Source organism: Cotesia glomerata, linkage group LG1 (assembly GCF_020080835.1).
Source record: "Cotesia glomerata isolate CgM1 linkage group LG1, MPM_Cglom_v2.3, whole genome shotgun sequence".
Taxonomy (NCBI): Eukaryota; Metazoa; Arthropoda; class Insecta; order Hymenoptera; family Braconidae; genus Cotesia; species Cotesia glomerata.
In genome coordinates, this window is record NC_058158.1 from 36,231,986 (window position 1) to 36,259,877 (window position 27,892).

A 27,892-nucleotide genomic window follows, 5' to 3' on the forward strand; every position below is an offset into this window, starting at 1 on the left:
TAATTAGTTTATGTGATAAATTATATCGGGGATTACATTCATTTTCAAAAACTAACATTATTTTGTTAAACATTATCATTTTTTAACACAGAATAATGTTTTTTAATTAATGACTGAAGTATTTTATTTTATCTATGTTTGTGTCAATTTATTGTTATTAACACAATTTTTAAAAAAGTATTTGTAATTTAACTACCTTAATTACTAGTGTACATATAATAAAATTTATATTTTGCAATTGAAAATTGAGAATATTTATGATTGATTATATTATCCATTATACTTTAACACAATATTTAAAACCGAATTACAAAAGTTCTAAGTAAAAATTATTAAAAAAATTATCATTTCATTATTATTCAAAAATTTCTTTTCCTAAAGACTTTCACCATCATTTTCCATTATAATACAATTATAATTTTTCTGTCAATTATTATTTTACTTAAATTGTTGCCTAGAAGTTTCTTGTAAGTCTTTAATCGTCATTATAAATATTAGCTATTTCAGATTTTGTATCGCTCAATTTTTATTATCTTCGTTGTCTTTTTTTACCGAGATTTCGCTGCCTTCGCTGTTTGTTGGGACCTATAAAAAATTTTTTTTCCACATATTGTTGGTGATAAAATTTAAATTTCATAAAAAGCTTATATTAATAGAAAAATTATAATAATTGATAAGCTTACAAATATAAAAATAACATTAAATTAATTACAGTTAAAAAAACAAATTAAGACAAAAATTAAAATAACTTTCCAATTATTCTTTTCAACTACTTATTAAAATTACAATGATAATTAAAAACAATGTATGCCATGCCAACATAAAATATTTTTGGTTAACAAAAATTAATTAATTAATTAACATATAAAAGTAGTTATTTCAAAATTAAATTTTTAGTTTTTATTTATGCTCAGCATAAATCTATGATCATGATAAAATTAAAATTTATTCTATCGATAATGAATTATTCAAAAAATAAAATTTTTTTTTTTCTTTAACAGAGAATTCTTTCACAAATAAAAATTTAGAAATAAATTTTGATTTCATTAATTTAATTATGTTTTAAAAAACATAAATTAATTATCAAAAGCAGTAGAAAGGTTCTATAAAACTGATATTTCAACAAAAATAATAGTAATTAAAAAAACAGTACAATTTTCTATTAAACTATGACATGTATAGCAAAATAAAAAAAAAAAAAGTAAATATTTAAATCGTTACTTGAAAATTACGTACTTTCCTGTACTTCCGCGATCGATACACGTGGAGATGACTCTTTGGGTAACAATTCGGAGATAGGACTATCAGAATCCGCTAACAGTGACTCTCGATCCGCCTCAATGTCGTTATCAGAATCAACTTTGATTTCTGGTGGCAGTGATTTTTGCAAGTCCGAATCGTCCGAATCCTCATGAACTTTGCAAACATAACTGCCTTTTTCTCCTTTATATTCTTTTAGTTTTCCCTCTATATGATCTAAAATAATAATTTAATATAATTTAAAATAATCTAAAAATTTTAAATCTAGTAAAAAGTGATATTAACGACATTATGGAATATTTAAGTAAAAGTGGTGCTAGATCCAGAGCTTTAAGTATTTATTAAGATGGAGATTAATATAAAATACTGTGATGACAAAATAGTAAAAATTAGTTCTTACTGTTGTAAATAAATCTATTTATCTATAATTTAATATTAATAAATCAAGAAACTTTGTTGCATTGAATATAATAAAAAAAATAACTTACTTTGACAGTATGCTATAGGGCAGTATGTACAATGTTTTTTACATCTTTTATTACATTCAAGACAATGATGCCAAGGACAGCTGAATTTCGAAGCATCACCTTGCACAGTGACACACTTTTTATGATATCTTTTGGAACAAGTTCTCAAGTCACATATTACAAATTCTTCTCTATCGGACAGATCTTTACTGCATCTCCAGCATTTATATATCATACGTGGACTAAAAATAAATTTTTATCATTTATAAGTATAAAAATCTAAGTAAATACTTGTTACAGAAAACAAAATATTTAAATAAATATTGTTTTCAGAAATAAAGTTTTTATTACGTAAAATAAAAAAAATTACCGTCTTCCACGTTTTGATTTAATTTGTGGTCCTGTTGTAGTAGGAGTTAATGACAATTTCTGAGCTTTTAAACCTATGAAACCACTGCAATTTGGAGCACCACAGAGACACGGTTTTCTTTTCTCACCATCGGAAGCTAAATTGTAATTGAACGTTAATTCTTCGCCGACCTCAATGTCACGGAGAGCAAAAAGACCGATACGAGTGTCTCCATTGACAGTCCATTTTTGTGTTTCACAATTAGGTTGACATGAATGATCTATAAAATTATTTTCATTAGTAAATATAATAACTAATAAAGCTATTGTAATTTTAGAAATAAAAACATACTCATAAATCTGCTTAAATTTCCTTTAAGTTCAGCGTCAATCATCCTATAGTTATCAATGGTTAAAAAGTAATAATTTTCATTTCTAAGCTCCTTTTTAGTTTTAATACGACGTTTGTATTCTGCTTCATCAATAACTTCACCCACGTACTCAATAACAAATTGACCAGATTTTATATTTTCAAGAGTCTTGAGACCCCAACCACGTGCCCGCGTGTGAAATGGTTCCATTACAGGATACTCTCGTCTTGCAAAAGATTGATTGCAACATTTAGATCCTGCGGGACAAATACCGGGGCTGCATTCGATAGATAATATACGATTCAAACAATCACTGTTGGCGTCACAAGGAGTGTCCCAATTCGAATCACACTCACATGCTACAATACTGTCAACATCTGCGGGTTTTACATTTCCGACAGGTTTATTTATCTTTAATTTAACAAAATGCGGGGGTTTTATAGCACGTATTTCATCCTCTTTTTTTTCACGTTTCAATCTTTCATGGAGTTCGTTAGCTTCTTTTAAAGCTTCTCTAAATGCACCGTCAACTCCAGATTTGTTGACTGAACTCTTGACATTTGAGTCCCCATCTTGATATAAAAATACTCGTCCTCTATAATTTTATTGACATTAACGAATTAATAATTATATTCATTAATAAATAAATAACAAAAATAGTGAAACAGAATTAAAATTAATTACCTATGGACCCAATAGTAATTTAGAGTACCCAAAAATATAACACAAAATTCTCCAGGCTTATGAGATACCGCCTGAATATTGGAAGGAATCTCATGTGGGAAGCAAATTCGTGAAGGCCACCATCGATAGGTACCAAGTTTAACCCAAACAATTTCCCCATAAAGTGGAAGACGTCCAGTTTCACAGTCTTCACAAATGAAAGCTCCGTCAGGTGCATTGATACCTAAAAAAAAAAAAAAAAAATAATAATAATAAAAATAAAATTAACAGAGTAATAAAATAATTTAAAGTTTCTTTTTAGATTATTGATTAAACCCACCAAGACAATCAGCGTGAAATGAAGTAGGACATGTGTCGCAACATATGAGACTTCCACCGCGGGTACAAAGGAAGCACCAAGTAGCATTTAGCGGTGGATGACTAGCCTTGTAATGCTTCGGACAAATCATTTGACTTCCCGTAATAATTTCTGAGCCTGCGGGTAAGCATGTCGTCGAAGCGTGATAAGCAGATGGACATCTGACACAACGTATAATTTTTTCATTGGGAGCACGTGAATACCCATTTTGCGGATTGTCTGATATACAAGTGTGGCACGTGTGGTATGGGCAATTTAATCTGTCGCCTTGTAACTGCGACTGCGGCCAATACTTTAAGCAAGCAGCGTGGTAGTGTTTTCCACAAGCCATTACTGAGCACTTTATTCTTTCGTCTTCGCGTTCATTGCATACAAAACAAGCTGGCGCAACACCTGACAAACAATCTATACATTTAAATGTTTCCTCTTCCGTTTGACTATCTTTTTTATTGTTTTCTTCTTCATCAACTACTACCGAGTCACTTTTTTCTATTTTACTATTATCCACAGATTTATTCTCGATTTTATTATTTTTCACAGATTTATCATCGATTTTACTACTCTCCAAAGATTTATCGTCGACATTATCTTCAACCTCTGTGTTGCATTCAGACTCCGATTCACCTGGCTTGACGCACTTCAAATGGAAATGAGAATAACACGGACCTTTACAGCGTATAAGATTACCTGTTTTTTCACAAATCTGACAAACTCGTTCAGCTTTTGTACCGCGAAATAAATTTGGTATACGAGTTTTTTTAACCGTCTCGACAATAGACTCGTCTTTACCGATACTATTTTTTTTCCCTCTCTTGCGCTTGGGCGCAGGTTCATCTGAAAAATTAGTTTCGCGATCTGTTGAACTTTGCTTACTGCGTTCACTCACCTGGGGAATATATTTCATACGAGCTTGCTCAGACATGTTCTCCCAACTTTTTTTTAAATATGTTTTTATGTCATCTTCTGTCGAGTCGGGTGAGACATTTGCTACTCCTTCCTTGTTACGATTGTAATAAATGTCAAAACTCGGTATAGGCTCCACGACTTTTTTAATCCGTTTTATTTTGACTTTCCTAATGACAACAGACTCGTCACTCGAGTCTTTATGACTTGACGGTGGTGTAGGAGGAATTTCTCCGTCTACGCTGATAACACTTCTAGCATCGTCATCAATTTCAGGTTTCTTACTATCATTACTATTTAATTTACCATTCTTTACAGCATTCTTTACACCGTTTTTAAAGTTATTTTTTGCCCCATTCTTTACCTCAATATTTGGATTCTTCAAGCGAATTCTAATCTTAGGTTTCTCCTTGATATTATCTAATTTAACTTTCTTTATTTCTAAATTAATGCTATTATCAGAACGTTCACGTTTTCTTTGGGGTTTCAAGACATTTAACCTCTCTTCAAGTTCCATGGCCAACAACGGCTCAGCTTCTTGAACAGCGATTGACCATTTCGCACTGATATAAGGTTTAACCCTATATCCAGCTGTTTTTTTGAGGTCTTTTTTTCTGACGGAGTCTGGCAAAGCATACCACTCTTGGACCAATTTTTTGAAGCTAGCAAGACCTAAAAATGGCATTAATGAAGCCTCGGCAACCCAATTGTGACGTCCTTTGTCACCAAAATACTGGACATGAATCATGTTACTAACTGATTTACCAAAAGCTAAAATAATAAAATAAATAATTCAATAAAACAACCAGAAACTAACATTTTTTTTAATTTTATGACAGTAAACGAAGTTTTAGTGCAGCTGGTGCTCAAAGTAGGATTGAAAAAATATTGAATTACTCACCTCTCCACTTGACAAATCGATTAAGATCAGGATCCAGAGTAATAACACACGGCCAGTATGGAAAAGTGCTAACTTGTGCCCAAGCTAATTGTCCAGGCTTCCACAGAGTATCATCAGGTTTTTTCCACCATGACTTTTTCATCAAGATCTCCTCTGACGCTTCTAGGGTTTCCAGTGATACAACGCTAATATTATCAGCCGCATGACTAGTATCATCAGATACACTCATCGCCACATCTTCATTACTGTTGCTAACAACTTTATTGCCATCACTTTTTCTCACCGACAAATTGTTTTTTTTAGGCTCTGGTTTTGGCAGCTTTAAAGTTTGCAATTATCAAAAAAATAATTTCAATAAATTGATTTTTAAAACAATTAAAATAAATTACCATATATCACAGTCATCTTAAATATTTACATAAATTAATATTAACACTATTAAAATAAAATAATTAAATATAATAGTTACCTGATTATCAATATTTTTATTGTCATTCGATTGAATAACGTGTCGTATAGTTCTACCATAGCGACTTGTTGATGAATTACCATTTGAAATAGACAATTTACCATTTTTTTTAGGTTTAACTACTTTGTCTCCATTGATATCCATTTTTTTATTATCATGATAATCGCTCTCTACTTGTTTATCACTAGTGGTATCCATTATTGCTTAATAATAAATTCAATTAATTGAAAAAAAAAAAAAAAATTTTCATAATTGAATTCAACACAGCTCATTAAATAATCATATATCACCACTACGAATTGTACTTATTTAAAAATAAATTGTTTAATGATAGTCGGTATTAAACATCTAAAATATATTTTTGATAACCACAACAGCGGAAACAGAGTGGTCAAATAATTACATTTAATAAATTAATTCATAGAATTCATTTTTTTGACTACGATTATCTTAACTCCACAAATTTATAACAATCACTTAAATAATTTAATTTTATTAATATTTATTTATCAATAATCACATTGTTTAAAATATATTGTAAACATCGGGCAATCGATAAGACCGAAAGGAACGCGAACGCTAATAATGAGTGGGTACGCGTTTCCCGCGGATTTAGATAGATCTTCATAACCTAAAGATGCTTTAACAATTTATTCTATTAACATAAAGTATATACGTATAGGTATGTAAAGGTGTATTTAATTTTTTTATGTGTGGATAAAATCAAATATCCAGTATAAATATTATTGCTAATAAGTTGGTAACAATGTAGTGTATACATATACGCGCACCTTTCTCTCCAATACATGAACGCGCTTTGTTACAGTACTTCAAGTGGCAATACTAATAAAACTAATAATAATCTTTTTAGATTTTTTTTTAGAATTACGTTTTAAATATTTTTTGATCAGGTAATATTAAGATTTCGCATAATTCCGCCTTACGAAAATTTTACTTAATTATTTTTTTTTTTTTTAAATAATCGGCATCAAACTTGGTGATATTTTGTTTGATTGTTTTTTATTAAGGTATTTCTTTATTATCTTATAGATAAAATTTATTTTTTCTTTCAATTCTTTTCGCAAATTTCGAGTTTCAGCCAGTATATCAATCGATGAATCTGCAATTTTTTAGAGAAATTAGAGAATAGTTTTCATCCATTGTAAGCTTAATCAGAGAAAAAAAAAGTAATTAAATGACCATGAAATTTAGTTATAAATTTTATTTTTATCTTATTAACTTACCATTCTTTTTTTGATAAAACTAAAGAGCTATAAATATATGTAAAAAAAAATGTAAATTTGTGAATACAGATTATACAAATAAATCAAATTAAGATTTGAAAATTTTTTTTTTCCTTTAATAAATCTAAAAATTGAACAGTTGGTACACACAAGTTTTACATGCTACTGCCATCTATTAATATTAGAGCCAAATAGTGAGTTTTGATAATTAATTGTTGATATTTTCCATAAGAGAGCGTATAAATAAAAAAAAATTCTAGCGATTGAAAAAATAAACATGCACTTTTTTTTTTTATTAAAATTTCCACGTGAGTTTTAATTTGTCTGTTGTGACAATTAATAAAAAAATTTAATATAATATTCAAAAACAATGGCACCGCGTAAGCCCAAAAGACAAAAGTTACAGTATGACCCAGAAGTTGAAGCTAGGTAAGTTTTAAATTGCTCTTTTATCATGATTTATAATTACACTAATGTAATTGATGTATATTTGCAGGTTACAACAAGTAGTTTTTAAAGATTCTGAAGATTTTCTAAAAAATTTGTCCAAACACGAAGAAAGTGATGTGAAGGTCAGTAGTAAAACTGAAGAAATTAGTAAAAGTCAAGATTCAGGAATATCTGAAGATAATGAAGATCATGATAGCGATAAAACTGAAGAAAGTGACGATGACGAACATGATAGCGAAAAGGGTGGAGAAAATGACGAGACAAAAGAAAATGAAAGTGATGAAGATAAAGAAGATGATAGTGATGATGATGATGATGAAGCTGAAGAAGATAAACCAGAATGCACACGGGTTTGGTTTGATAGTGACGAAGAAAATTACTCGTATGTTTTATTTTTGTTTGATTTATTACAAATTTTAGTTCTTTACTAATTGTATCTTGATTTATTTTAGAGTGAAGGATGCATTGAAGATTCAACATCGAAAATTACCAGGAGGTAGACCTGAGAAAACTTACAATGAGTTGCTGGAGAATAAATTTAAATCTCTTGTCGGTACTCCAAAATGGGCGAAAATTGACCGGGAAAAAGTCGTAGACTCCGATAAATCGGATGAAGAGCTTCTTCAGCATAGTAATCGATTAAAAGTTGGGAAGGATAAAAAATTACCCCGTGGAACTATTGAGATTAAAGCCCTCACTGATATTAACACAGAAACACATAGTGAAGGTCCAGTTGTTACTAGTTTGCAGTTTCACCCGACATCTACTGTTGCTTTAGTTGCCGGTTTATCTGGAATCCTGTCGATTTTTAAAGTAACTCTGTTTTTTTATTTGTTCAACAGTATTCATACCTTAATTACTTATTAATGGTATTTATTTTAGGTCGATGGTCAAGATAACAATAAATTACACAGTTTACAGTTTGAACATTATAAAATAAATGCAGCAAAATTTTTGAGAGACGGTAGTGAAATAATTGCTGGAAGTCGAAAGAATTATTGTCAGTTGTATGATTTAATGTCTGGTAAAATATGTAAAATTCCATTGCCGAATGGCGTGACTAAAATGACGGTTAGTTTAATTTGTAAATTATTTTTTTAATATTAAAAAAAAAAAATTTGAAATTTAATAAAAGTAATATTAATTTTTTTAAATAGAAATTTGAAGTGTCGCCGGATGGTAAATATATTGCAGTCATAGGAAAAATGGGACAAATATATTTACTGTCAGCCTTTTCGAAAGAACTTATTCATACATTTATGATGAATAACAAATGTATTGCCGTGACGTTCACTCCGGATAGTAAAAATTTAATAACTAGTGGAGGTAATTGAAAAATTCTATATTTATTTATGAGTTTTATGAATTTATTTTAATTATTAATTGGTTACAGAAACTGAAGAAGTATATGTGTGGGATTTAAATAGCCGGCTTTGTGTACACAGAGCAATTGATGATGGTTGTATATCTGGTACGTCAATTGCAGTATCACCGAGTGGACAATTTTTAGCCACTGGAAGTAAACAAGGAGTCGTAAATATTTACGAGACAAATGAAATTCTACGTGAGAGAATTCCGAAGCCTTCTAAAATAGTTAAGAACCTCAATACTGCAATAACATCACTGAAATTTAATTCCACTTGCGAAATATTGGCTATGGCATCCGAACATAAAGAAAATGCTTTTAGAATGGTGCATCTACCTTCATTCAATGTATTTTCTAATTTTCCTACACAGAGAAGTACTATTTATAATGCCCTGACAATCGATTTCTCTCCCAATAGTGGATTTCTCGGTGTTTCAAACAACAAAAGTTGCGCGCATTTGTATCGATTGAAACATTACGGTAATTATTAATTTTATAAAAAAAAAATTTTTAAATAAATATTGAAAAACATTTTTTTATTAATCAATATGACGATGAATAAAGATAATATTTTTTACGTGACATTTAATGTTTTATGTTTGACAAATTATTACAATGATAAAATATTAAATTTATTTACAATCTTAGTTAAATTTTATTTAATGATAAAGTTTTTTTACACTAAATTATTATTAGTGTCATTTGCACTGAAAAATACTGTTTGACTGATCATCAAGGAACACAAAAAATAAATAATTGTGATGTCAAACAAGTTATAATTACTAGTCTTCAGTAGTGTTCAATGTCCCAGTGTCAGCACTACTACTTTCTACGATCAACATTACGGTCTCAGCCCCCCTAACGCACTCGACTTGATGACCAGCCCAATCTTTACGCTGACAAAATATTGAACAGTATGGCGTACGCCTGCAAATTGAGCATTCAGCCATCGCCGGTCTGTCACAATTGGCACACTAAATAAAAAAAAACCCAAACATTATTAGCATTAACTCATACTTTTTATAACTTTTCGACAAATTAAATAAAATACCTTTTTATTGTGAGAATTAGATGCTGGCTGTAAGCCAACCGCTTCAATAACATCACCCCTAGTACTATTGAGTTGAGCAACTAAAGCTTGTTCGCGTCTTTGCTGATGACTCAGTTCTTTGGCTTCTTCTACAGTCCTTCTAAAGTCATAGGCTAACTTCACCATGGTATTAGCCATGTCATCTAATTTTTTAAACAATTCATCCGTTTGTTCGTGATCGACATTAACGGTTTGCAAAACTTGTTCTTGATCTTGTGATTGATGAACTACAAGGCCGTCTGCCGATACATATTGCGGCCAAATTTCTTTTTCTGACACCCCAACATCGTTATCGCTCTCTTCATTATTACTACAGTCACGTGAATTGTCGCTTTTTATTTTTCTTGAGGGTGTCTCACCGTCAGATATATCTCTTGCCCTTCTGCGGCGTTTATACGGAGTGAAAAGACGAACTGGTCCGCTCTGAAATAAAATTATAAAGTTACTTAATTATTAAACTGGTATGAATTAAAAATAAAAAAAGTCATTCGGCAGCCGAAATGGAAGTAGATTTCTCGATTAGAAAAAAAAATTTTTTTATAAAATAATATTAATAATAATAATATCCAACTTCTGTTACAATAAAATAATGACATCAAAACGAATGCAAAAGTAAAATTTCATTAAATCTGTCTGAGAAAGTAGGTAATTTTTGACCTAGACTAATTATGAGGTATGCAAATTAAAGTTTATTTAATAAACTTTCAGATGCAATTTACAAAAATTTTACAAGTTATCGTATTCATCAGTTATTTCGCAAAGAAACAGTAAAATTGCCAATTTTGAAGGATTTTGAATTTAAATTTGTCACTCCTAAACTATTTAATTAAAAAAATATAAAAGTATGCAAATTAAAGCTTGCTTAATAAGCTTTACAGAAATTTAATATGATATCGTATTTAATTGTAATTGCATGAAAATACGGCGAAAATGAAAATTTTTGAAATTTGGGAAATTTTTTGAATTGCTCTCATTTCTAAACTAATCAACAGATTTGGCTCATCTTAAAACTCAACCTCAGAAATCGTCTTAAGAATGAGTATGTTACGTTTTATTGAGATTCGTACAGAATTGCGAGAGTTAGAGAAGAGACAAGGCCGATTATATCGTATATATATAGCAAAATTTTTCAAAAGTTCCGTGATATGAATGAATGCAATAGTTAGATTTCTATGAAATCTACTAAAAAGGATATACTTACTGCAGTATCATCATCACAACAAGCAGCGCAGGTACAAGATGTAGCATGTGGTTTTAAAATATTTTCTTCAATCAAAGTCTGCAGACTACGGCCACCAAACCTAATGCTTCTTTTCCAATCTTTACTCGATGCTCTCCCGCTGTGTGTCTCAAATTCGCTGGGTGTCATCCACGTATTCCCGACTTTGATGCATTTTCCTCTACCACCAGACCCAAATCTACTTTTATGCAGCTCAGCGTTTGTTGTTTTACATCTTATCGGTAAAACTGCCATGTTCGCGGCCTCAGTCCAGCTACAGAGAGTTTGAGAATTACTAGCAGCAACTTGTAACTGCTCATTTTCAGATTCCTCGGCGTTGTTCTGAATGACGATGTGAGTTGCCTTAATCTCGTTGTTCCAGCGCAAAGGATCAGCTTCCTTCTCATGCCGAGGCTCGCACAGGAATCCGTTATCAACGCACAGCTTGAACTGGCCTGAGTTCGACAATTGCTGCAATAAAAAGTAATATTTTTATAAAGTTTACTTTATCAATTTAATATGATGATAAAATAAAATCAATAAATCAATAATATAAAGGCTGAGTACATAATAGTCAATGAACATTAAATTAAAAATATTTAATCAGCCAGAGCAAGGAGCAAGGGTAGCTCAAAGCTGATAGTAGATTATCAAGATAGAGTGAGCAAATCTACCTGGAACTGGTCTGTGGTGATGACGTTGAAAGTGCCATTGCTGGCATTTGCGACGCCAATAATAGAACCAACCGGTAACGATACTGGTACCCCTTGGACAGTTGATACACCTTGAACAGATGCAACAGCAACCGGATGGGCTTCGTGTTCAGTCGTTAGTCCAGACGACTCCTCGGTTTCGCTCGTTAATGGTTCGGACATGTCCGGTAACACGGCGACACTTTCCGATGTTTGATTCTCTTCCATTTCGGCTGTCGTCGTTTGCTCTTCGTTCTTGTTACACTCGCTCTCCAAATGGCGTCTGTATACAAACTCACTGAGGCACAGTTCTGTCCTAGTTAGCTATTTTTTTAAATTTCCACTATCATTCGTGATGATGGAGGTTATTTCGTTCAATGATTTTTTTGTACTAATCACTGCTGTTGAGAATGTACCGTAATGAACCGCTGCGGCCATACAATCAGTCTACAGATGTTACTCATGTATTGTAGAATATAATTCGTTCTTCATACTCTCTCCACTAGCTAGTTTAGCGCCACCATCTTTTCCCGCATTGTTTTTAAATTATTAAGGTGCATACACTTTTTTTAGTATTAGTACTAATGTAACAAGAATTTTTATTATAAATAATATTTTTATCAAGATTAATTTTAGTAATAAAGTATGACACTTAAATTAGCAGACACTTGAAAATTTTTTTATTCTTCTTCAAAAATAAATTAAGTATAGACAATTGTTTTCTTTTTAATTCCATTTACAATTTTTTAGAGCTTTTAAAGATGAAATTAAAAAAAAAAAAATTTTTTTGCTACAATTTATTAATTTAAAAAATTCCAAAAATTATCAAATGTCTTCCAATTTCAATATCGTAATAAAGTGCGTATGATTTTCAAAGGGTTATTTTTAAAAATTCAGTATTTTAATTTATAAATATTTAGTTCATAAAAAAATTTAATCACATATAATAAGAACGTAAACAATCATGATATTGAAGTTAGCTGACAACTGTCAATTTTTTTAATGTTCATAACAAATCAATTACAAAAAAAAATGCTTTAAAAAATTTTCACTAATAATTTTTTTTTTAATTTTCACTTGTGGAATTGTTTTATTAAATTTTTTTATAATAATTTCATTGTTATAAAATTCTAAAGAAATTTCTAATGTCAGTTAACTTCAGTGTCATCAACAATCAAAACTTTTAATTGCTGTAGTAAATGAAACGATGATTTATTGCAAACATGTAAACAAACATAAAAAAAAAAATAATAATAAAACTGATCTCCATCGGTGCAATAGAAACCTTTATCAGCGACTTTGACAATTTGGCAGCAGAGTAGCGACCAGCACCGAGTGGTGTATTGATCATACTCTGATTTATGACCATCGTCGCGGTGCCAATTTAATTATTTTAGTTTGGAATTGTTGATTTTGTTGGGCTGTTTATTTTATTTAAAATCCGTATACATTGGACCGATTATCGCTACTGACTAGAGATTACAAATGTTAAAAAAATAATGTCGATAGTACGACGCAGTATTTACAAAATAATATTGGGAGTATGACGTCACTTGCGAACAGTAGTTACACAAGCGTCATCGCTCAGTCTACTTCGTCTACTTGGTAATTTTAGCAAACCCCAAGAGAGTAAGAGACATTTTTCGACAAGTGAAACAATATATAACAATAAGTATTTGTTGGTGTGTATCACATTTTTTATCAAACATAATACATATACACTAACAGTTACAAATATTTAATTAAAATTTAATTGTAAATAACGTGCATTGGAGTTTTATTTTGTGAACATTGAATTGTGCTCCACTTTTGTTGGTATTTTATCATGGATATAAAGCTTGTAACAGTGAAATTTTATAGCCTTCGATAAAATTATAATTATAAATATGTCAACAACGTTAATATAATTTTAATAAATACGTATAACTCTTAATTGAGATAATTTTATAATAATAACATCTTTTAATTTATCGTTTGTCCATTCAATAAAATATCCCGAGAACAATTTATAATAATAATAATAATAATAATAGTAACAATCCAATTTTAATAATAGAATAATAAAATGTTTGATAATGTGGAGTAAAACTTATTAACAAATTACGAGCAATTTATTTAGTAAAAATTTTTAATGAATTTTTGTTTATTTATTAATTTATTTTATTGTTACAGTTGGTGCAAATATTTCAGAAGAAATATAAATAAATAAAAAAAGTCACTATGAGTATGCAGCAATTTTGTCTAAGATGGAATAATCATCAACCAAACTTCATATCAGTGTTCTCAACTTTGTTAACAAATGAAACTTTGGTTGATGTGACATTAGCTGCCGAAGGCCGGCATTTACAAGCACATAAAGTGGTATTGTCAGCCTGCAGTACATATTTTCAATCATTGTTCACTGTTAATCCATGCCAGCACCCTATTGTTATATTAAAAGATGTTAAATTTTCTGATTTAAAAATAATGGTTGATTTTATGTACTATGGTGAAGTTAATGTTTCTCAAGAGCAATTACCTTCAATTATTAAGGTATAAAATCTATTTTTATTTTACTGGAAATAGCAGAAATCCGATAGTTTTTTTTTTAAAAAGAAAAACTATAAATATTGTAAAAAAAATTATTTTTAAAAAATATTCGGTTTTCTGCTATTTTTTGTATCATATATTTTTTAAATATTATTTATATTGATCTAAATAAAAATTTCAGACTGCTGAGAGTCTGAAAATAAAAGGACTCGCTGAAATGCATCCAGCAACATTAACCAAATGGCCAAGTGGAAGCAGTGACCCTAGCGGTGGAGACCGTGGTGAATCATGTTCACCAACTCCATCGCCAATGTCGCCGTCATTTCGACGCAAGAGACTAAGAAAATCGTCAACTGGTTCGGCATCTGGTTCCGGCGATAAACAAAACGAAGAAATGAGCGAAATAACACTTGTTGCCACAAATGTTGTTAAACCCGAGCCACTGATAGTGTCACAGGAGAACCGCGATAATATAAGACGTCCAGTTAATACCAGTACTGAGTCACAAGGAAGCATTGATGAAGATCAAATATCTATTGTAAGTTTTATTATATAATATTATATATAACTCTGACTACTTTTCTGTACTCTTACCTGCAGTACAGCCTTTTTTTTTTAAATAATAATTTGAGATTATCGATTAATTATTTGTTTCTTTTTCTTCTTCTTCCAGATGAGTAATATGGAAAGTAGTACAGCGACAACACTTGCTCAAAGTGAAGGCTCTGTGCACGATGTAAGTCAACAATCTGGGGCAAATGCAGGCCAAAGTTCATCACTCTCGTCTCAAGCACCAGCACATCAAGGTAAGCTATTTTTTTACTAATAGTTACTTTAAATAATACGTTTAACATTAATTAATTTTAGAATTTGAATAATGTTTGTAGAAGTGATTAAGCAAAGTAATTTTAGGTTCAAATTTTCTTGATGTTAGATAAAAACCAATAGCATATTAAAAAGTAAAACTACAAATGGAGCATTACCATGTTGATAGGCTATTAATTTTATAGTTTAATTAACAGCTAAACGTTTGTTTTATTATTTTAATTATTAACACTGGTATTCAGTTATTTCTGAGACCCTTTGCCCCGTTTTATTGACAGAAAACGAAAAGCATTAATTCACTATCGATATTACCTCAACTTTTACTTCCATTAACATGCGTTCTTCTACTTTGTACGCTATTGTGTATTCGTCAAAAAATAAGCAAAAGGATTTTTTTTGTTTTTTATTTTTATTATTATTTTTTTTTTTTTTTTCAATAATTTTTAATCTAGGTGGTATACATTTACCGTGCTATTTTTGCATGATTATAAGCCCATACTCAATTGTGTGATATATGCTGGCACAGATGCGTTCAAGTATGTTGCACAACGGAATCAACAGACGTTTGACATGAATATAGAGCGGATATTTGAGAAAAAAATTTTTTTAATTAAAACCAGATAAAAATATCAATAGATTTATGATTTATATAATAACAATGGCACACAGATACATTGCACACCAGTATGTATTTAAGTAAATAAATAAAAAATAAATATACGCAAACAAATTATTTAGCTTTTCAAGAGTATGTGTGTGTGCTTTTTCTAGCCATTTTATTATTGTGTTATTATTAATTTTTTTCCAAAAGTAATATTCATGATGCTGCTGTGCTTGAATATGTATCTGTGCCATGCCACATTTATATTTGAACTATAATTTTTCTATTTGTTTCTTATAATATATTAAACCTTAATTTTTAATTATTTATCAATCAATAATGAGACATGGTATTTTTATAACAATAATAATTGCACATGCAGGTATAATTAAAGTTTAATTTTTTTTTTGCTTTTGCATAAAAAAACTTTTGGGTTTATAGTAAACAATTTTTCAAATAAATGAAATAATTAATTAATAAAATTTAAGATTTACAATTTTATTTTATCACTAATAAATTTGCTTTGAATATTAAAGTATTAATAAAATAATAGTTAGATATTGAATTATAAATAATATAAATTGAAAATAAACTATGCTCTGACCAAAAAAATGAAATTGGTCTGTTCTACAGGATTGCAATGGACAATCATGGAGCATACGTATCCACGTTTCGCTCTATCCTCGTGTCAAACGAATCTGTCGATTCAAGCATCATCGGCATTCACGACGCCAGAAATAACCGCGTCATCAAGCACCAGCGATCAGTACCCGGGTACCAACACCACTGGTTCTAGTTGTGCTATGAACAGCTACCCAGGATCACCACACGGCTTGCAGCATACTTCATCTTCAGGCGGTTTATCACCCTCCGGTCAGTGTTCAAATAGCTGTCAGAGCCCCTGTGCCAGTCCTCAAGCGACAGTTAAACGAAAAAGGTCCACCAATCCGCAGGCTGATGAGAATTTTATTCGAGCGCTGGACGCTGTTCGCTATGGCGGGATCGGATTCTGCAAAGCTGCCAGGATGTTTGGCGTGAACAATCGAACCCTGTGGCTGGAGTACAAAAAACGTGGCTATCCAAATAATCGACCGAGTGTTAAATCAAAAGTCAAAAACGAGTCGAATTCATCGCCGCCTTCTCCTCCAGTTCCACCACCTGTTGAACCACCAAGTCCATCTTCCATGGGTCCACCGACTACTCCTCTGAGTACTCACAGCGCGCACAGCTCTCACAGTGTCCACAGTGCTCACAGTACTCACAGCCCTCACAGCGCTCACAATATTCACAATACTCATACCATGATTCCCACCCACACGCCTCACGCGATGCTCGGCGGTTATGTTGACACTAGACATATTGATTACTCACTATCCAATCCATCTATGCCTATCAATTTACACGGTGTTAATTATAATGCCATGTGAGCTAACGTTTTCCCGCATTTCATGTACAAATAAGTTTTAGTCAATTCTAAATTTATATAAATTTTATCTCATTATTCATTTCATACTTTTTGTTTTCATTTTTGCTAAATCAAAAAAATAAATCAGACATATAAATAGCTGTCACAACAAGTCTTTAGTGTATAAAATAAAATTAAATTTTGTACATATTTATAAATTATTCGGAAATATTTTATATATATATATATATATATATATATATATATATATATATATATATTTTTTATTTTAATCACAAATCGTTGTACGTCTTTCATTATAGGTATTCTTTTAGGATAAAATATTTTCCAAAAAAAAAAGTATACATATATAAATATTAAATAATTATATATATATATATATATATATATATATATATATATATATATATATATATATATACATCGTACTCGTAAATGACTAGATAACAAATTAGTACTGGCAATTTTTATAGCAGAGCTCCGTTCAGCATTTAAAAAAGCAGTTTAGTTTGAAACTAACTCAAAGTATTTGCTAGTTAATTAAATTAACAAACATTGAAAATGTATTATTATTTTTAATTAAACTCCAATAACATAATAGTATACGTGATTTCTAATTGCTTATTATTAGCTAATTATTCTGTATAAAATATTCATACTAATTTATTAGGACCGTTTTCTTCAAAAATTATGACAATAATTATATTAAAATTATTTATCGTTACTTATTATTATTATTTTTATTTTTATTATTATTATCATTAGCATCATTATTATTAAAATGATTATTATTATAATCGTATACATATAATACAATTTATACTTGATGATAAAAGAACAAAAAATTATCATTGCATTTTATATAATTATTATAAATGTAGACATTATTGTCCTCTGTGTAAGAATGATGGTAAAAAAATTTTTTTTTTATAATCATGTATATGTAAAAAAAGTTAATTAGTAGACAAGTGTTCTTAAAAAAATTTTTTGTAGATATAATAGACAATTTTATGTAATAAAATTGAAGAAAAAAAATGAAAAACTGTTTTTGTTTATTTCAGCAGCACAAAAATATATTTATCAGAGTAAAAATTTTAATAATTTATTTAATCGGGTATTAAAAATATTTTTCAGCGTATCACAACAAACAAGTTGAAGGAAAACGGGGTCGATTACTGTTGATGCGACAAACGAGAGTGAAAAAAGACTCTGAGCCAGGGCATCCATCGCCTGACAGTGAACCCGGATCACCAAGAATAATATCGTCGCCAGCAGCTCATTCAGTTACTCCGATATTGAACCTTCCATCTTCGTCGCATCAGTGGCAAGACAATGAATCTCAATCGCCAGCGACGTCGAAACAAACTCTTCTAACAGTAACGACTTGCACGAATTTGCTAACTGTACCGCAACCATCCTACTTAGTAAAACAGCACTCTCATCCTCTTTTGCCAAGTCAGCAACAAAGTTCCTCTAGTAATTACTGGATTCAACGACAGCACTCCAATCCCGAGTATCCTGGTCGTTCTACGAGTCCTTCCGGAACTGCTGATCCGATTCCTCTTATTAAAATTGAAGAGGGACAGACTGAGTCCAGGATAACCAAAGACACTGGAAATAACTCTAGTTGTATAAGAATTATTCCTGCTGAATTACTCAGAAGTTCATCAACACCACAGGTAACTTTTTTTTTTTTTTTTTATTTCAATTTACTATCTTTTAAATTTATGTGATTATTTAATTTATTAATTTATAGCTCGGCAGTGGAAGAGAAACAAGAATAATAAGAGAAGGCGGATCAAGCGATCAGCGGTCGGGTCATTGCCCGGTTCAACGAGAAGGACCAGCATTAGGATGCAATCATTGTTGGAATACTGTTGATACTCATGGTCGTACATTAAGGCGAAAAACAAAATATCATTGTCCAGAGTGTCAAATAAATTTATGCATTGTACCGTGTTTTCAAGAATTTCATGAACGTCAGCGTGAAAATTCTAGTATAAAAACATTACCAAAAACTAGCTCAATCTAACGCTGTAAAAATAATAACTATCTTTATTTTTATTATTATTATTATTATTATTATTATTATTATTTTTCTTGCTATGACGATTATGATATTAACGTGATAACAATTTATATAAAATTATATATTTATATACATATATATTTTGGATATCACATATCAGCTAGAATCAAAATTCTGAAAATTATATTTTAACAAAAAATTGACTGTTATTTTTAAATTATATTCCAAATAATATTTTTCAAGAAAAAAAGTATTTTTACATAAGTACATACTGGTTAATTATCACTAATTTTTTGACGATTTTTATTTCTTATTTATATATTCATCGTTATTATTTGAATTTTTTTTTTATACCAAATAAATAATATTTTTTCGGAATTATTGGAAGCGTCACAATGTGATGAAAACCTGTGTAATGACGAGCTATTAAAAATGAAATTATAAAACCGTCCGAAATAAAAACAATTACTTATTGTTAAAGGCATTTAGAAAATTGAACCATTGACATTAATGTTAAAAACCGAAGAAATAAATAAAATCTATTTTTTCCTTCAAAATGATCTAATACATGAGTAATTAAATGTACGAATAACTTGAATTGTTTAAGCAAAGAAGACTGTGGATACGTGAAGTAAAATATTTAAAATGTTTATTGTATAAGTATTATCTTGTACAGCGAATTTATTTGAATAAATGAATATTAGTTGATAAAATATTTAAAAAAAAAAGTTACAATAGACCAAAATAAATTTCATACAGGCTAGATGTACGTATATTTTTATATCAATATTTTAGTATATAATTTCATCAAAAAAACTACAAAAATAAGCATAAATTTTTTCGTTTGCGCAATTGACAAATATCGAACCCAAAAAACATTAAATTAAAACTGGCTCTTAATTTATACTTGACACAGTGATTATACAATAATAACTCTTACATAAATCTTAATTAAACTTTCAATGATCTAAGATACGTAAATTACCTGATACTATTTTATTTTCTAATATAGTACCTGACGGTAAATCAATACGTTCTCCGTGGTTTGCAATTATAATTACTGTACCACGCAGTGATACACCGCGACCAAATGTTACGTCTCCGGAAACAGTTAGGTGGTCCAGTTCTAACAAATCAGGAATACTAGCAAATCGCCGTAAAAATTCTGCTACCTAAAAAAAATAAAATAGAAGTAACAATTTAAACTCCACAATTTTATAATTTAAAAAAATTTCTTCTTACCTTGGCAAAATGATTGTCACCTAATTTAATAAGTGGCGTGACGGGAAACATTCTCTTAGGGCTCATTAATAAAGATCCATTACGAAAATCATACAAATTACTTTTGACAAGTAATAAATCAGATGTTTTTTTAACAGGCAAAAATCTTCTTCGTGGCACGTGGATACCTATACTTCCATCAAATGATTTCATAGCTGCACCTACAGCAGTTTCCAACTGAATAACATTAAGTCCACCTTCAACTTCCTTTGGATTAACTATTATTTCCATATCCAACGTTTTTTCAGTCAATACTCGGCGAATGGCTATTTAAAAAAAAAAAAATCATTAAAATATAACAAAAAAATTTAGTAGTCTAACAAATTTATTTTTAAATAGAATAATTATCATTACCACTAAGTTTGGCCCATAGATTGTTGGTATTAAAAAATTTGAAAGTCTTAACAGATTTAAATTCATCTATATTTTCTTTAGGTACTTGTGCTATTTCCAGAAGACGTAACTTATTTTCATACTGTATTAGAGTACCTCCCTAAATAATTAAAAAACATTAAATACCTTGTAAATTTTTTCAAGAAACATCACGACGTTCTAAGTAACAAATTGTCTAACTCCATTTTAGAGAATCTTTCATTTGTACGAAAAAACAATTAGTTTAAAGTGTATTATTACTTTAAAAAGCAATTTAATATCTAATAGAGATGCAATAGTTTGGTTTGGATCATTCAAATAATTTATAATTAGACTATTACTACATCAAAATATTAAAAAATCGCCCTCTAAAAAATAAGGAGCTAGACCAATTGCTAATTAGACCGTCGATCAATAAAAAAAAAAGACTAATTTACTTTGACGTCAGCTCGTGTTTTGTCCGTAACTTCCATTACAAATTCATGGGGTCCGTTCATCGGTTCAAGGACTAATTTCAAAATTTTGTTATCTACTGTTGCTCCTAAATTATCAATATTTGAAATGAAACAGTATTCACGTCCCTATAACACAAAGTATTTTAGATTCATACTCGATATGAATTAAAATAATCATAAAAGCAATGAATAAATTACAGCATGTATGAATTCATCCAGTAAACCTGATCGATGGAAGCTCTCATAAAAGTCACCGTGTCCCGGAGGATACCACCTAAAAATATAATCATAAATCAGAATTTTTTATAAAAACAAAAAATTTTTTAGTGGTATAAAAAGTTATTTATTGTACTAACGACTCCATATCGTCATCGACATCGCAGTTTTTAGCTATAGGCAGTAGAGACTCTCTACTGATACGAGGGAAGCAGCTTTGATTAAAAGTTTTAACGATAACATCAATTCCTTTGTATTTTCTGATAATTCTTTGTGTTTCATCATCCGTGTTGAAGGAATTCATTAAAATTAATGGTACGCTCACATTATATTCTCTATTCAAATGCTGGTTAAAATTTAAATTATTATATAACAGTACAATGATAATAACCACTAATTAGCATTAATTTATTTAAAGTGTACATACTTCAATTTGCTGTACTGTAAGATCTAAAAAAGTGAGATCATTCCGTACAGTGATTGACGATTTTGGTCCGTGACATCCCATGCTGGTCCCTAAGCCTCCATTTAATTTAACGACTATCAATTTATTTAACATAGTACGAATTTCTTCGTAGCTAGGCTCTACCAGAGAATCATAATCTCTGATCTGTAATTAAAAAAATTATTAGTAGATTTTTAAATAAAAAAAAAAATAAAATAAAATTTAAAAATAATAAAACTTACCGCTCCTTCAGGTAACTTTTGAATTTGGTCCCATACAACCGAAGGTCCTTGATCCTGAAGGAACTTCTGAAATAATTTTTGGAATCCATCTAGCTCTAACTTTATGCGATCTCGGAGATGCCCCGGAGCTGTCGCTTCAAGACGATTTAGTTCGAACTGCATCTCGCTCTCAGCATCCCTTTTCGTTCTTTCTCGAAAAGCTTGAGTGTCGGAGGGCTGACGTACGTGCCCAAGGGACTATTCAAAAAAATTTATCATTTTTATTGTTATCGAATAAAATATATAAAATTCACATTAATTATCAATAATCGTATTTTGATAAAAATCTTTTATGTTTAAATAACTATATAAATATTCATATATATTTTTAAGATGGTATAATCGACTAAAACCAGCAATCAGTTTCAGAAGTTGTTTAAAGTCAGTTCTGACGCGTAAAGCAATAACTTTATATGCTGCCCGTTATGCAGTCTTAAAGTAATCTGTTAAAATATCTTCAATATATATTTATGTGCTAAACAACCTTGATGAAAATTCCCCCATTGTACACATGATGAGTCTAAAGTTGTTTAACTATTACAATTATCAACTGCGTATCATTTTTGCTGCATCATCTATCACATTAGAGCGACAAGTGTTGACTAGCAATAGAAAAAAATTTTAATTAAATGATATTAATAACTATAATTGATTATTTTTAAGATTGTTTTGATGAAATCAGCATATTTTACTTAAAAAAAAAAATAAAAATAAATAAATAAAAAATGTAAAATTCATCAATAACTTACTCTTAACAAATATTCCATTTGGGTAGTAAGTTTCAAACTTTTATAAAATAAACTGACTAAAAATAGTTTAACTATTGAGTGAGGTTGAAACTACTTTAAGTCCAAAAAATACTTAAGTGTGATTAGATTGTCTTTTCAACAGAAACTAAATGACTGTTGGACATCTGTTTCAGTTAAAACTTTAGTAGCCGTTATCAGTAGACTTTTAATCATCGTGTACGGACCAAGGCTTCATTATTTCCAATTGAGAATATATAAATGAATTTATGTTTACAACTGATTTATTAATCATTAGGCTGTCATTAATTTAAAAATGACTTTTTTTTTTTCCACATTGCCATCGCCTTTATACCTTTTTTTTTGTAAATAATTTTTATTCGTTTAAATTATCACTGGCCTGGTTACTTTTATCTTTTTCTATTTCGGTTTCAGAGCATTGCCGATTAAAACTTTTTTTACTAATATTTTTATCAGTACTATCATGTCAACATGTTACGTCAATTCTCATCGTTTCTCGTTTATTCATTTCTTTCATCCAATTATTCTTGAATAAAAAATGTTTTATAGATCTTTTCATTCAAGAATAATTTCGCTGATTTATCCTGTTGCATTTGAAAAAAAAAAAAAATAAGTATAAATAAAATTTTATAAATAATTATTACATGACTCCGGTATTAAAATTAAAAATATATCTCTAAGTGTAACTTAACTTAATAAATTTATTATTACAGCAAAATTTCATAAAAATTATTTAAAACAGATTATATCTAATCAATGGTCGTAAAACATTAATAAATGCATAGTTTTTGATACAATTGCGATAAGATTACAATTGTTTTTTTTTACAAATTAAAATTTCCTACGTTAAAAAATGTTTATCATCTAGAGCTTAATATTGAAAAATAGACAAACAAATAATTATTTATATACTAAATTTATCAACACAAAGATACAGAGGTTATCTTGCTGTGTCTATATATCTAATATTGCTAAACATCATTTTATTTATAAATATTTTTAGAATATTAATTAAGCAATTGAATCAGACTTAATTAAATTACTCGAAAATTATAATTACAAAATAGTAATTACCTTTTTATTATCAACAGTCAACATTGTTTGACACGTAAAACGTAAACGTTGCACTTGTTTTGTAGTTACTCGTTAACTATTTTTTTTTCAGCATTCAAGGTGTGTAATTTTAACCTCTAGATCTTAGTGAAGGTCATTCATCTGACTGAACTGTATGCAAATGAGTATCAGTGAAATCTGGTTATAGTAATTACAATTACAAAAATAGTTAGAATGTCATTTTATTAAAATATAAATTTTTTTTTTTTTTTTTTTTTTTGACAGCTTTAAATATTTTTAGCCTTCCGAATTTAAATAGTTAATTATTCTTATTTATAGTCCATTAAATAAATTAATTAATTATTTAAGTACCAGCTTTAATTTGATCTACATAAAAGCTAAAATTTCACTATCAAAATTCTAAAGTATTAAATAATAAATTTTACTTTAAAAATAATAACAACTATTTTTGGCTTTAATATATTGTTAATAAATTATTTTTACAAAGTTTATTAATAAACTCATTTTTTTTCAATAATAAAAACAATTGACATTCGATCATTTTTAAAATAATGGGTTAAACAAATTTTTCAATGTATGAAAAATTTATAACTCCACTTATGATAATAATAATAATAAAATATAAACTCTAAATAGAAACAATAGTCGAATGTCTATTGTTTTAATTATTTTTTAAATTAATCAATAAATTTAATAATAATTATGAAGACAGATATTTTCTTCCGTAAAGTTGAGCCTTTTTTTCAAATCCAACAGAATTTATTGGGGTATTTATTCTATAAAATGGATTCATCGAATACTGTAAAAGATAAATAATAAAGATTAATATTTACATAATCTGGATCCAGTAAAACTGGTTAAAAATCCAAGTGTCTTGACGAATATTACGTACCTTAATATAAATTTCGTACATTTCATTAAAAAAATTTTTAATACCATCTTCATTTTTAGTGTCATGTACCATAAGGAATTTTATTTGCGTCGCTGTGACAAATGCACTGACAAACCATTGATTAAATTTATCAATAACTTTTAAATGCATGTTTGTTGTTTTCCATTTATGCTCATCAACTAGGTCTAATGCTGCGTGAGCTATAAATTGACTAAGATGAGCATGATCTTCTTTCTGTAATTTTTAAGATAATCAAAATCTATTACAAATAAATCAATTAATTAAAAATTAAGAATAATTACCTTCGATTCTTTATTGGAGCCATTAAATTCTATTTCAAACAATGGGTTATCTGCAGTTCCAACAATAACAAAGTAATAATTGGCAGACATATTAAATAAATTTTAAAATAAAAATTCAAAACATTACAAGTGTTATTGTTTATTAATTTTATATTTTAATTTTTAAAAAATTATTCAATGGTTAGAGTATTTATTTATTTATTGTGTGAATGTTTACATATTGACAAAGTATTTCGATCATTTACCACTGGGCCCACTGGCGCTAGCGGTATCGAGTGAAGTTAGTCTGGCATCTTTTGTTTTTTTTTTTTTTTTTAATTTAATTTCCTTGGCTACTTTTATTACCATTGTAAACAATCGAAAGCCGTAGAGGATCAACTAATCTTAAATAGACAGATAAACGTTATAAAAATAATTCAATGCCTCAGAAAAATAAATTTCAAGAAGGTGAGTTTATTTTTTGATTCAATTCAAATTAATAATTAGCTATTAACTCTGCATAATAATTAAAATCCTGATTTTATTGGTTAGGTGAAAAAGTACTATGTTTCCATGGTCCCCTTATTTATGAGGCTAAATGTTTGAAATCATCACTCACTAAGGAAAAAACAGTTAAATATTTTATACATTATGCCGGCTGGAATAAAAAGTAAGTTATTAATATTTATTTTAGTCGAAAATTGATGACTGAGTAAACGGTCATTCACCTTTGAAGCATCAGTAGAATCCAACCATCATGTCTGTTTTTTTTTTATAGTTGGGATGAATGGGTCCCGGAAAGCCGTGTGTTGAAATACAACGAAACTAATGTGCAAAAACAAAAGGAAGTACAGCGCGCTCATGCAGCCCAGCAGTCGACACAAAAAGGAAAAAAAACCACCACGGTTTTGAAGGGACAAGGACGTAAAAGTGAGAGCGGCAAAGACAAAGATTCTGATAGTCGAGCAAGCACACCGGTACCTGGTGGTGACAAGAGTACTGGTCGTAATAAAGCTAACAGTGGTTCTGTAACTCCTTCGTCGCACGATTCATCCTCAGATGCACCTAGAAAGAAGCGAAGGTTTATAATCAATATATTATTTACCGAGTTAGTACTTTTATTGAATATTTTAATAAATTAAATGTTTGATTTGAAGCCGCGTGGACCCTTCAGTTGAAACAGAAGAGCAATTCTTAGCAAATGTTGAAGTTAAAGTTAAAATTCCCGACGAATTGAAGCCTTGGCTTGTTGATGATTGGGATGCGATTATTCGGCAGAAAAAATTAGTCACTTTACCGGCTAGGCACACGATTGATCAAATATTAGATGACTACGTCAAGTTCAAGACATCTAGTAAAACAAATACTCCTAATAAGTATGTTTAGTTTATGTTTTTATTTATCTGTAGAATAATATTTATTTGCTTAAACCTTAAGACTTAACTCTAAATCCATTTAAGAAGAAATTTTTTACCTTTATAGATAATACTCAGCCTTAAATTAATCTACATTATATATAGTATCTAAATATTAATAATAATATTTATTAAATTTAATTAAATTGATAAAAAAAAAGTTCAACGATTGAAAATTTCTTTTTATCAATTTCATTAATTATCATTTTAATTATCTCGTACTTATGCACAATATATCAATTAGTGATGTAATTTATCATTCAATTCAATTTAATTGATAAAATTAGTTTTTGATGACACTTGTTAAATCTTTAAAAATATAGAGGTCAGATAAAGTATTTAGGTCATTAATTGAGATATTGAGTTCACTTAAATTTTAATTATCTTACATTCAATAAATTACCCATTCTTTTTATTGCAGAGAAAGCGCTGTTTTAGAAGTAACAAGAGGCTTGAAAGAATATTTCAATGTCATGTTAGGTACACAATTACTATATAGATGGGAACGACAACAATACAGTGAAATAATTTCAGCGAAGCCTAATACACCTCCCAGCCAAATATATGGAGCCATTCATTTACTTCGATTATTTGGTACTTTATTTAAATACAATTATAAATTTTTTATTATTTTTAATCCATAATAATTTTTTTACAGTGAAATTAGGTAGCATGCTCGCCTATACGCCTTTAGATGAGCGAAGCATCGCATTACTGTTAACTCATATCCACGATTTCTTGAGATATCTCCATAAAAACAGCAGCGATTTATTCAGTCTTCAAGATTACGGAGCCGCAACTCCAGAGTATCATCGTAAGTGTGGATAAAGTATTTTTGGTTCCATAGATAAAGACATTATTTACTCCTTGATTGTCTACATCTAATAGATAAATAAATAATAAATTAGTATTTTTTATTTAATTGATACAAACTTGTTGACGACAATAATCTCAATTGCCAACTGACTGTTCTTTTTTTTTTACTTTCCTTTGTAGTTTTTAAAACGTTTTTTTATACTTACAAAAGTTTTGTAATCAGTTTAACATGTTATTTATTTCATTTAAAGTGTTCTTAGATTTAACAGATAAAATCCAATAATTTGAAAATAATCATAATTTTATAGTTGACTGTAAATAAAAACAATGAAAAAATTAGTATCTAATATTATAAATGTATCGAT

At 29.3% G+C, this 27,892-nt stretch overlaps 7 protein-coding genes across 11 annotated transcripts; 3 read left to right on the forward strand and 4 right to left on the reverse strand.

Annotated features, from left to right (window-relative positions):
• Positions 1-145: 145 nt before the first annotated feature.
• Positions 146-6,174, reverse strand: LOC123259337 (histone-lysine N-methyltransferase NSD2). Of its 2 annotated transcripts, none has more exons than XM_044719759.1 (9): positions 5,762-6,174; positions 5,293-5,611; positions 3,450-5,162; positions 3,131-3,353; positions 2,428-3,041; positions 2,098-2,356; positions 1,749-1,969; positions 1,237-1,476; positions 146-585 (listed from the first exon to the last, which is right to left on the reverse strand). In XM_044719759.1, the coding sequence occupies exons 1-9, from the start codon at positions 5,957-5,959 to the stop codon at positions 530-532; spliced, it is 3,843 nt and encodes a 1,280-aa protein (XP_044575694.1). In that variant the 5' UTR covers positions 5,960-6,174; the 3' UTR covers positions 146-529. The 2 variants fall into 2 exon arrangements, with proteins under 2 accessions (XP_044575694.1, XP_044575684.1); XM_044719749.1 differs by having other exon boundaries at positions 5,293-5,620; positions 5,762-6,173.
• A 1,106-nt stretch (positions 6,175-7,280) lies between these two features.
• On the forward strand, positions 7,281-9,365 carry LOC123273208 (U3 small nucleolar RNA-associated protein 18 homolog). The gene is made up of 6 exons (XM_044740547.1): positions 7,281-7,434; positions 7,502-7,837; positions 7,908-8,268; positions 8,338-8,526; positions 8,613-8,781; positions 8,849-9,365. Exons 1-6 carry the CDS (start codon positions 7,376-7,378, stop codon positions 9,310-9,312), a joined length of 1,578 nt encoding a protein of 525 aa, XP_044596482.1. The 5' UTR covers positions 7,281-7,375; the 3' UTR covers positions 9,313-9,365.
• Positions 9,366-9,453: 88 nt separating this feature from the next.
• Positions 9,454-12,385, reverse strand: LOC123273240 (deformed epidermal autoregulatory factor 1). Its single transcript, XM_044740591.1, has 4 exons — positions 11,805-12,385; positions 11,113-11,601; positions 9,873-10,334; positions 9,454-9,795 (listed from the first exon to the last, which is right to left on the reverse strand). The coding sequence occupies exons 1-4, from the start codon at positions 12,048-12,050 to the stop codon at positions 9,604-9,606; spliced, it is 1,389 nt and encodes a 462-aa protein (XP_044596526.1). The 5' UTR covers positions 12,051-12,385; the 3' UTR covers positions 9,454-9,603.
• Positions 12,386-13,120: 735 nt separating this feature from the next.
• Positions 13,121-19,267, forward strand: LOC123273195 (protein tramtrack, alpha isoform-like). Of its 3 annotated transcripts, none has more exons than XM_044740515.1 (6): positions 13,121-13,504; positions 13,995-14,354; positions 14,533-14,889; positions 15,025-15,157; positions 18,338-18,882; positions 18,960-19,267. In XM_044740515.1, exons 2-6 carry the CDS (start codon positions 14,043-14,045, stop codon positions 19,233-19,235), a joined length of 1,623 nt encoding a protein of 540 aa, XP_044596450.1. In that variant the 5' UTR covers positions 13,121-13,504; positions 13,995-14,042; the 3' UTR covers positions 19,236-19,267. The 3 variants fall into 3 exon arrangements, with proteins under 3 accessions (XP_044596450.1, XP_044596469.1, XP_044596460.1); XM_044740525.1 differs by lacking the exon at positions 13,121-13,504 and adding an exon at positions 13,743-13,760; XM_044740534.1 differs by lacking the exons at positions 18,338-18,882; positions 18,960-19,267 and adding an exon at positions 16,411-17,796.
• A 588-nt stretch (positions 19,268-19,855) lies between these two features.
• LOC123273226 (UTP--glucose-1-phosphate uridylyltransferase) lies at positions 19,856-24,268 on the reverse strand. 2 transcript variants are annotated; one of them, XM_044740570.1, is made up of 9 exons: positions 24,124-24,268; positions 22,244-22,480; positions 21,984-22,166; positions 21,697-21,902; positions 21,539-21,614; positions 21,323-21,466; positions 20,868-21,006; positions 20,475-20,779; positions 19,856-20,404 (listed from the first exon to the last, which is right to left on the reverse strand). In XM_044740570.1, the coding sequence occupies exons 1-9, from the start codon at positions 24,145-24,147 to the stop codon at positions 20,192-20,194; spliced, it is 1,527 nt and encodes a 508-aa protein (XP_044596505.1). In that variant the 5' UTR covers positions 24,148-24,268; the 3' UTR covers positions 19,856-20,191. The 2 variants fall into 2 exon arrangements, with proteins under 2 accessions (XP_044596505.1, XP_044596514.1); XM_044740579.1 differs by lacking the exon at positions 24,124-24,268 and adding an exon at positions 23,032-23,239.
• Positions 24,269-24,799: 531 nt separating this feature from the next.
• On the reverse strand, positions 24,800-25,515 carry LOC123273339 (probable trafficking protein particle complex subunit 2). The gene is made up of 3 exons (XM_044740747.1): positions 25,318-25,515; positions 25,016-25,249; positions 24,800-24,922 (listed from the first exon to the last, which is right to left on the reverse strand). The coding sequence occupies exons 1-3, from the start codon at positions 25,405-25,407 to the stop codon at positions 24,824-24,826; spliced, it is 423 nt and encodes a 140-aa protein (XP_044596682.1). The 5' UTR covers positions 25,408-25,515; the 3' UTR covers positions 24,800-24,823.
• Positions 25,516-25,614: 99 nt separating this feature from the next.
• On the forward strand, positions 25,615-27,804 carry LOC123273297 (mortality factor 4-like protein 1). Its single transcript, XM_044740685.1, has 6 exons — positions 25,615-25,764; positions 25,849-25,966; positions 26,075-26,377; positions 26,454-26,672; positions 27,133-27,305; positions 27,370-27,804. Exons 1-6 carry the CDS (start codon positions 25,737-25,739, stop codon positions 27,537-27,539), a joined length of 1,011 nt encoding a protein of 336 aa, XP_044596620.1. The 5' UTR covers positions 25,615-25,736; the 3' UTR covers positions 27,540-27,804.
• The last annotated feature ends 88 nt before the right edge of the window (positions 27,805-27,892 follow it).

What these genes read in the sequence shown, in the direction of transcription:
- LOC123259337 (XM_044719749.1), bottom strand. Translation starts at nt 5,959, where the DNA reads ATGGATACCACTAGTGATAAACAAGTAGAGAGCGATTATCATGATAAT. An exon ending in TCGATTTGTCAAGTGGAGAG is followed by an intron (nt 5,163 to 5,292) that starts GTGAGTAATTCA and finishes TTATTATTTTAG; the next exon opens with CTTTTGGTAAATCAGTTAGT. An exon ending in AATTACTATTGGGTCCATAG is followed by an intron (nt 3,042 to 3,130) that starts GTAATTAATTTT and finishes ATAAAATTATAG; the next exon opens with AGGACGAGTATTTTTATATC.
- LOC123273208 (XM_044740547.1), top strand. Translation starts at nt 7,376, where the DNA reads ATGGCACCGCGTAAGCCCAAAAGACAAAAGTTACAGTATGACCCAGAA. An exon ending in AGTGACGAAGAAAATTACTC is followed by an intron (nt 7,838 to 7,907) that starts GTATGTTTTATT and finishes GATTTATTTTAG; the next exon opens with AGTGAAGGATGCATTGAAGA. An exon ending in GAATCCTGTCGATTTTTAAA is followed by an intron (nt 8,269 to 8,337) that starts GTAACTCTGTTT and finishes TATTTATTTTAG; the next exon opens with GTCGATGGTCAAGATAACAA.
- LOC123273240 (XM_044740591.1), bottom strand. Translation starts at nt 12,050, where the DNA reads ATGGAAGAGAATCAAACATCGGAAAGTGTCGCCGTGTTACCGGACATG. An exon ending in GTTGTGATGATGATACTGCA is followed by an intron (nt 10,335 to 11,112) that starts GTAAGTATATCC and finishes ATTTTATTTCAG; the next exon opens with AGCGGACCAGTTCGTCTTTT. An exon ending in CTAATTCTCACAATAAAAAG is followed by an intron (nt 9,796 to 9,872) that starts GTATTTTATTTA and finishes TTTTTTATTTAG; the next exon opens with TGTGCCAATTGTGACAGACC.
- LOC123273195 (XM_044740515.1), top strand. Translation starts at nt 14,043, where the DNA reads ATGAGTATGCAGCAATTTTGTCTAAGATGGAATAATCATCAACCAAAC. An exon ending in ATGAAGATCAAATATCTATT is followed by an intron (nt 14,890 to 15,024) that starts GTAAGTTTTATT and finishes TTCTTCTTCCAG; the next exon opens with ATGAGTAATATGGAAAGTAG. An exon ending in GAAGTTCATCAACACCACAG is followed by an intron (nt 18,883 to 18,959) that starts GTAACTTTTTTT and finishes ATTAATTTATAG; the next exon opens with CTCGGCAGTGGAAGAGAAAC.
- LOC123273226 (XM_044740570.1), bottom strand. Translation starts at nt 24,147, where the DNA reads ATGTTGACTGTTGATAATAAAAAG. An exon ending in TGACTGTTGATAATAAAAAG is followed by an intron (nt 22,481 to 24,123) that starts GTAATTACTATT and finishes TTTTTTGAATAG; the next exon opens with TCCCTTGGGCACGTACGTCA. An exon ending in GTCGATGACGATATGGAGTC is followed by an intron (nt 21,615 to 21,696) that starts GTTAGTACAATA and finishes TTATATTTTTAG; the next exon opens with GTGGTATCCTCCGGGACACG.
- LOC123273339 (XM_044740747.1), bottom strand. Translation starts at nt 25,407, where the DNA reads ATGTCTGCCAATTATTACTTTGTTATTGTTGGAACTGCAGATAACCCA. An exon ending in GCTCCAATAAAGAATCGAAG is followed by an intron (nt 25,250 to 25,317) that starts GTAATTATTCTT and finishes TAAAAATTACAG; the next exon opens with AAAGAAGATCATGCTCATCT. An exon ending in TGTACGAAATTTATATTAAG is followed by an intron (nt 24,923 to 25,015) that starts GTACGTAATATT and finishes TATCTTTTACAG; the next exon opens with TATTCGATGAATCCATTTTA.
- LOC123273297 (XM_044740685.1), top strand. Translation starts at nt 25,737, where the DNA reads ATGCCTCAGAAAAATAAATTTCAAGAAG. An exon ending in TATGCCGGCTGGAATAAAAA is followed by an intron (nt 25,967 to 26,074) that starts GTAAGTTATTAA and finishes TTTTTTTTATAG; the next exon opens with TTGGGATGAATGGGTCCCGG. An exon ending in TCATTTACTTCGATTATTTG is followed by an intron (nt 27,306 to 27,369) that starts GTACTTTATTTA and finishes ATTTTTTTACAG; the next exon opens with TGAAATTAGGTAGCATGCTC.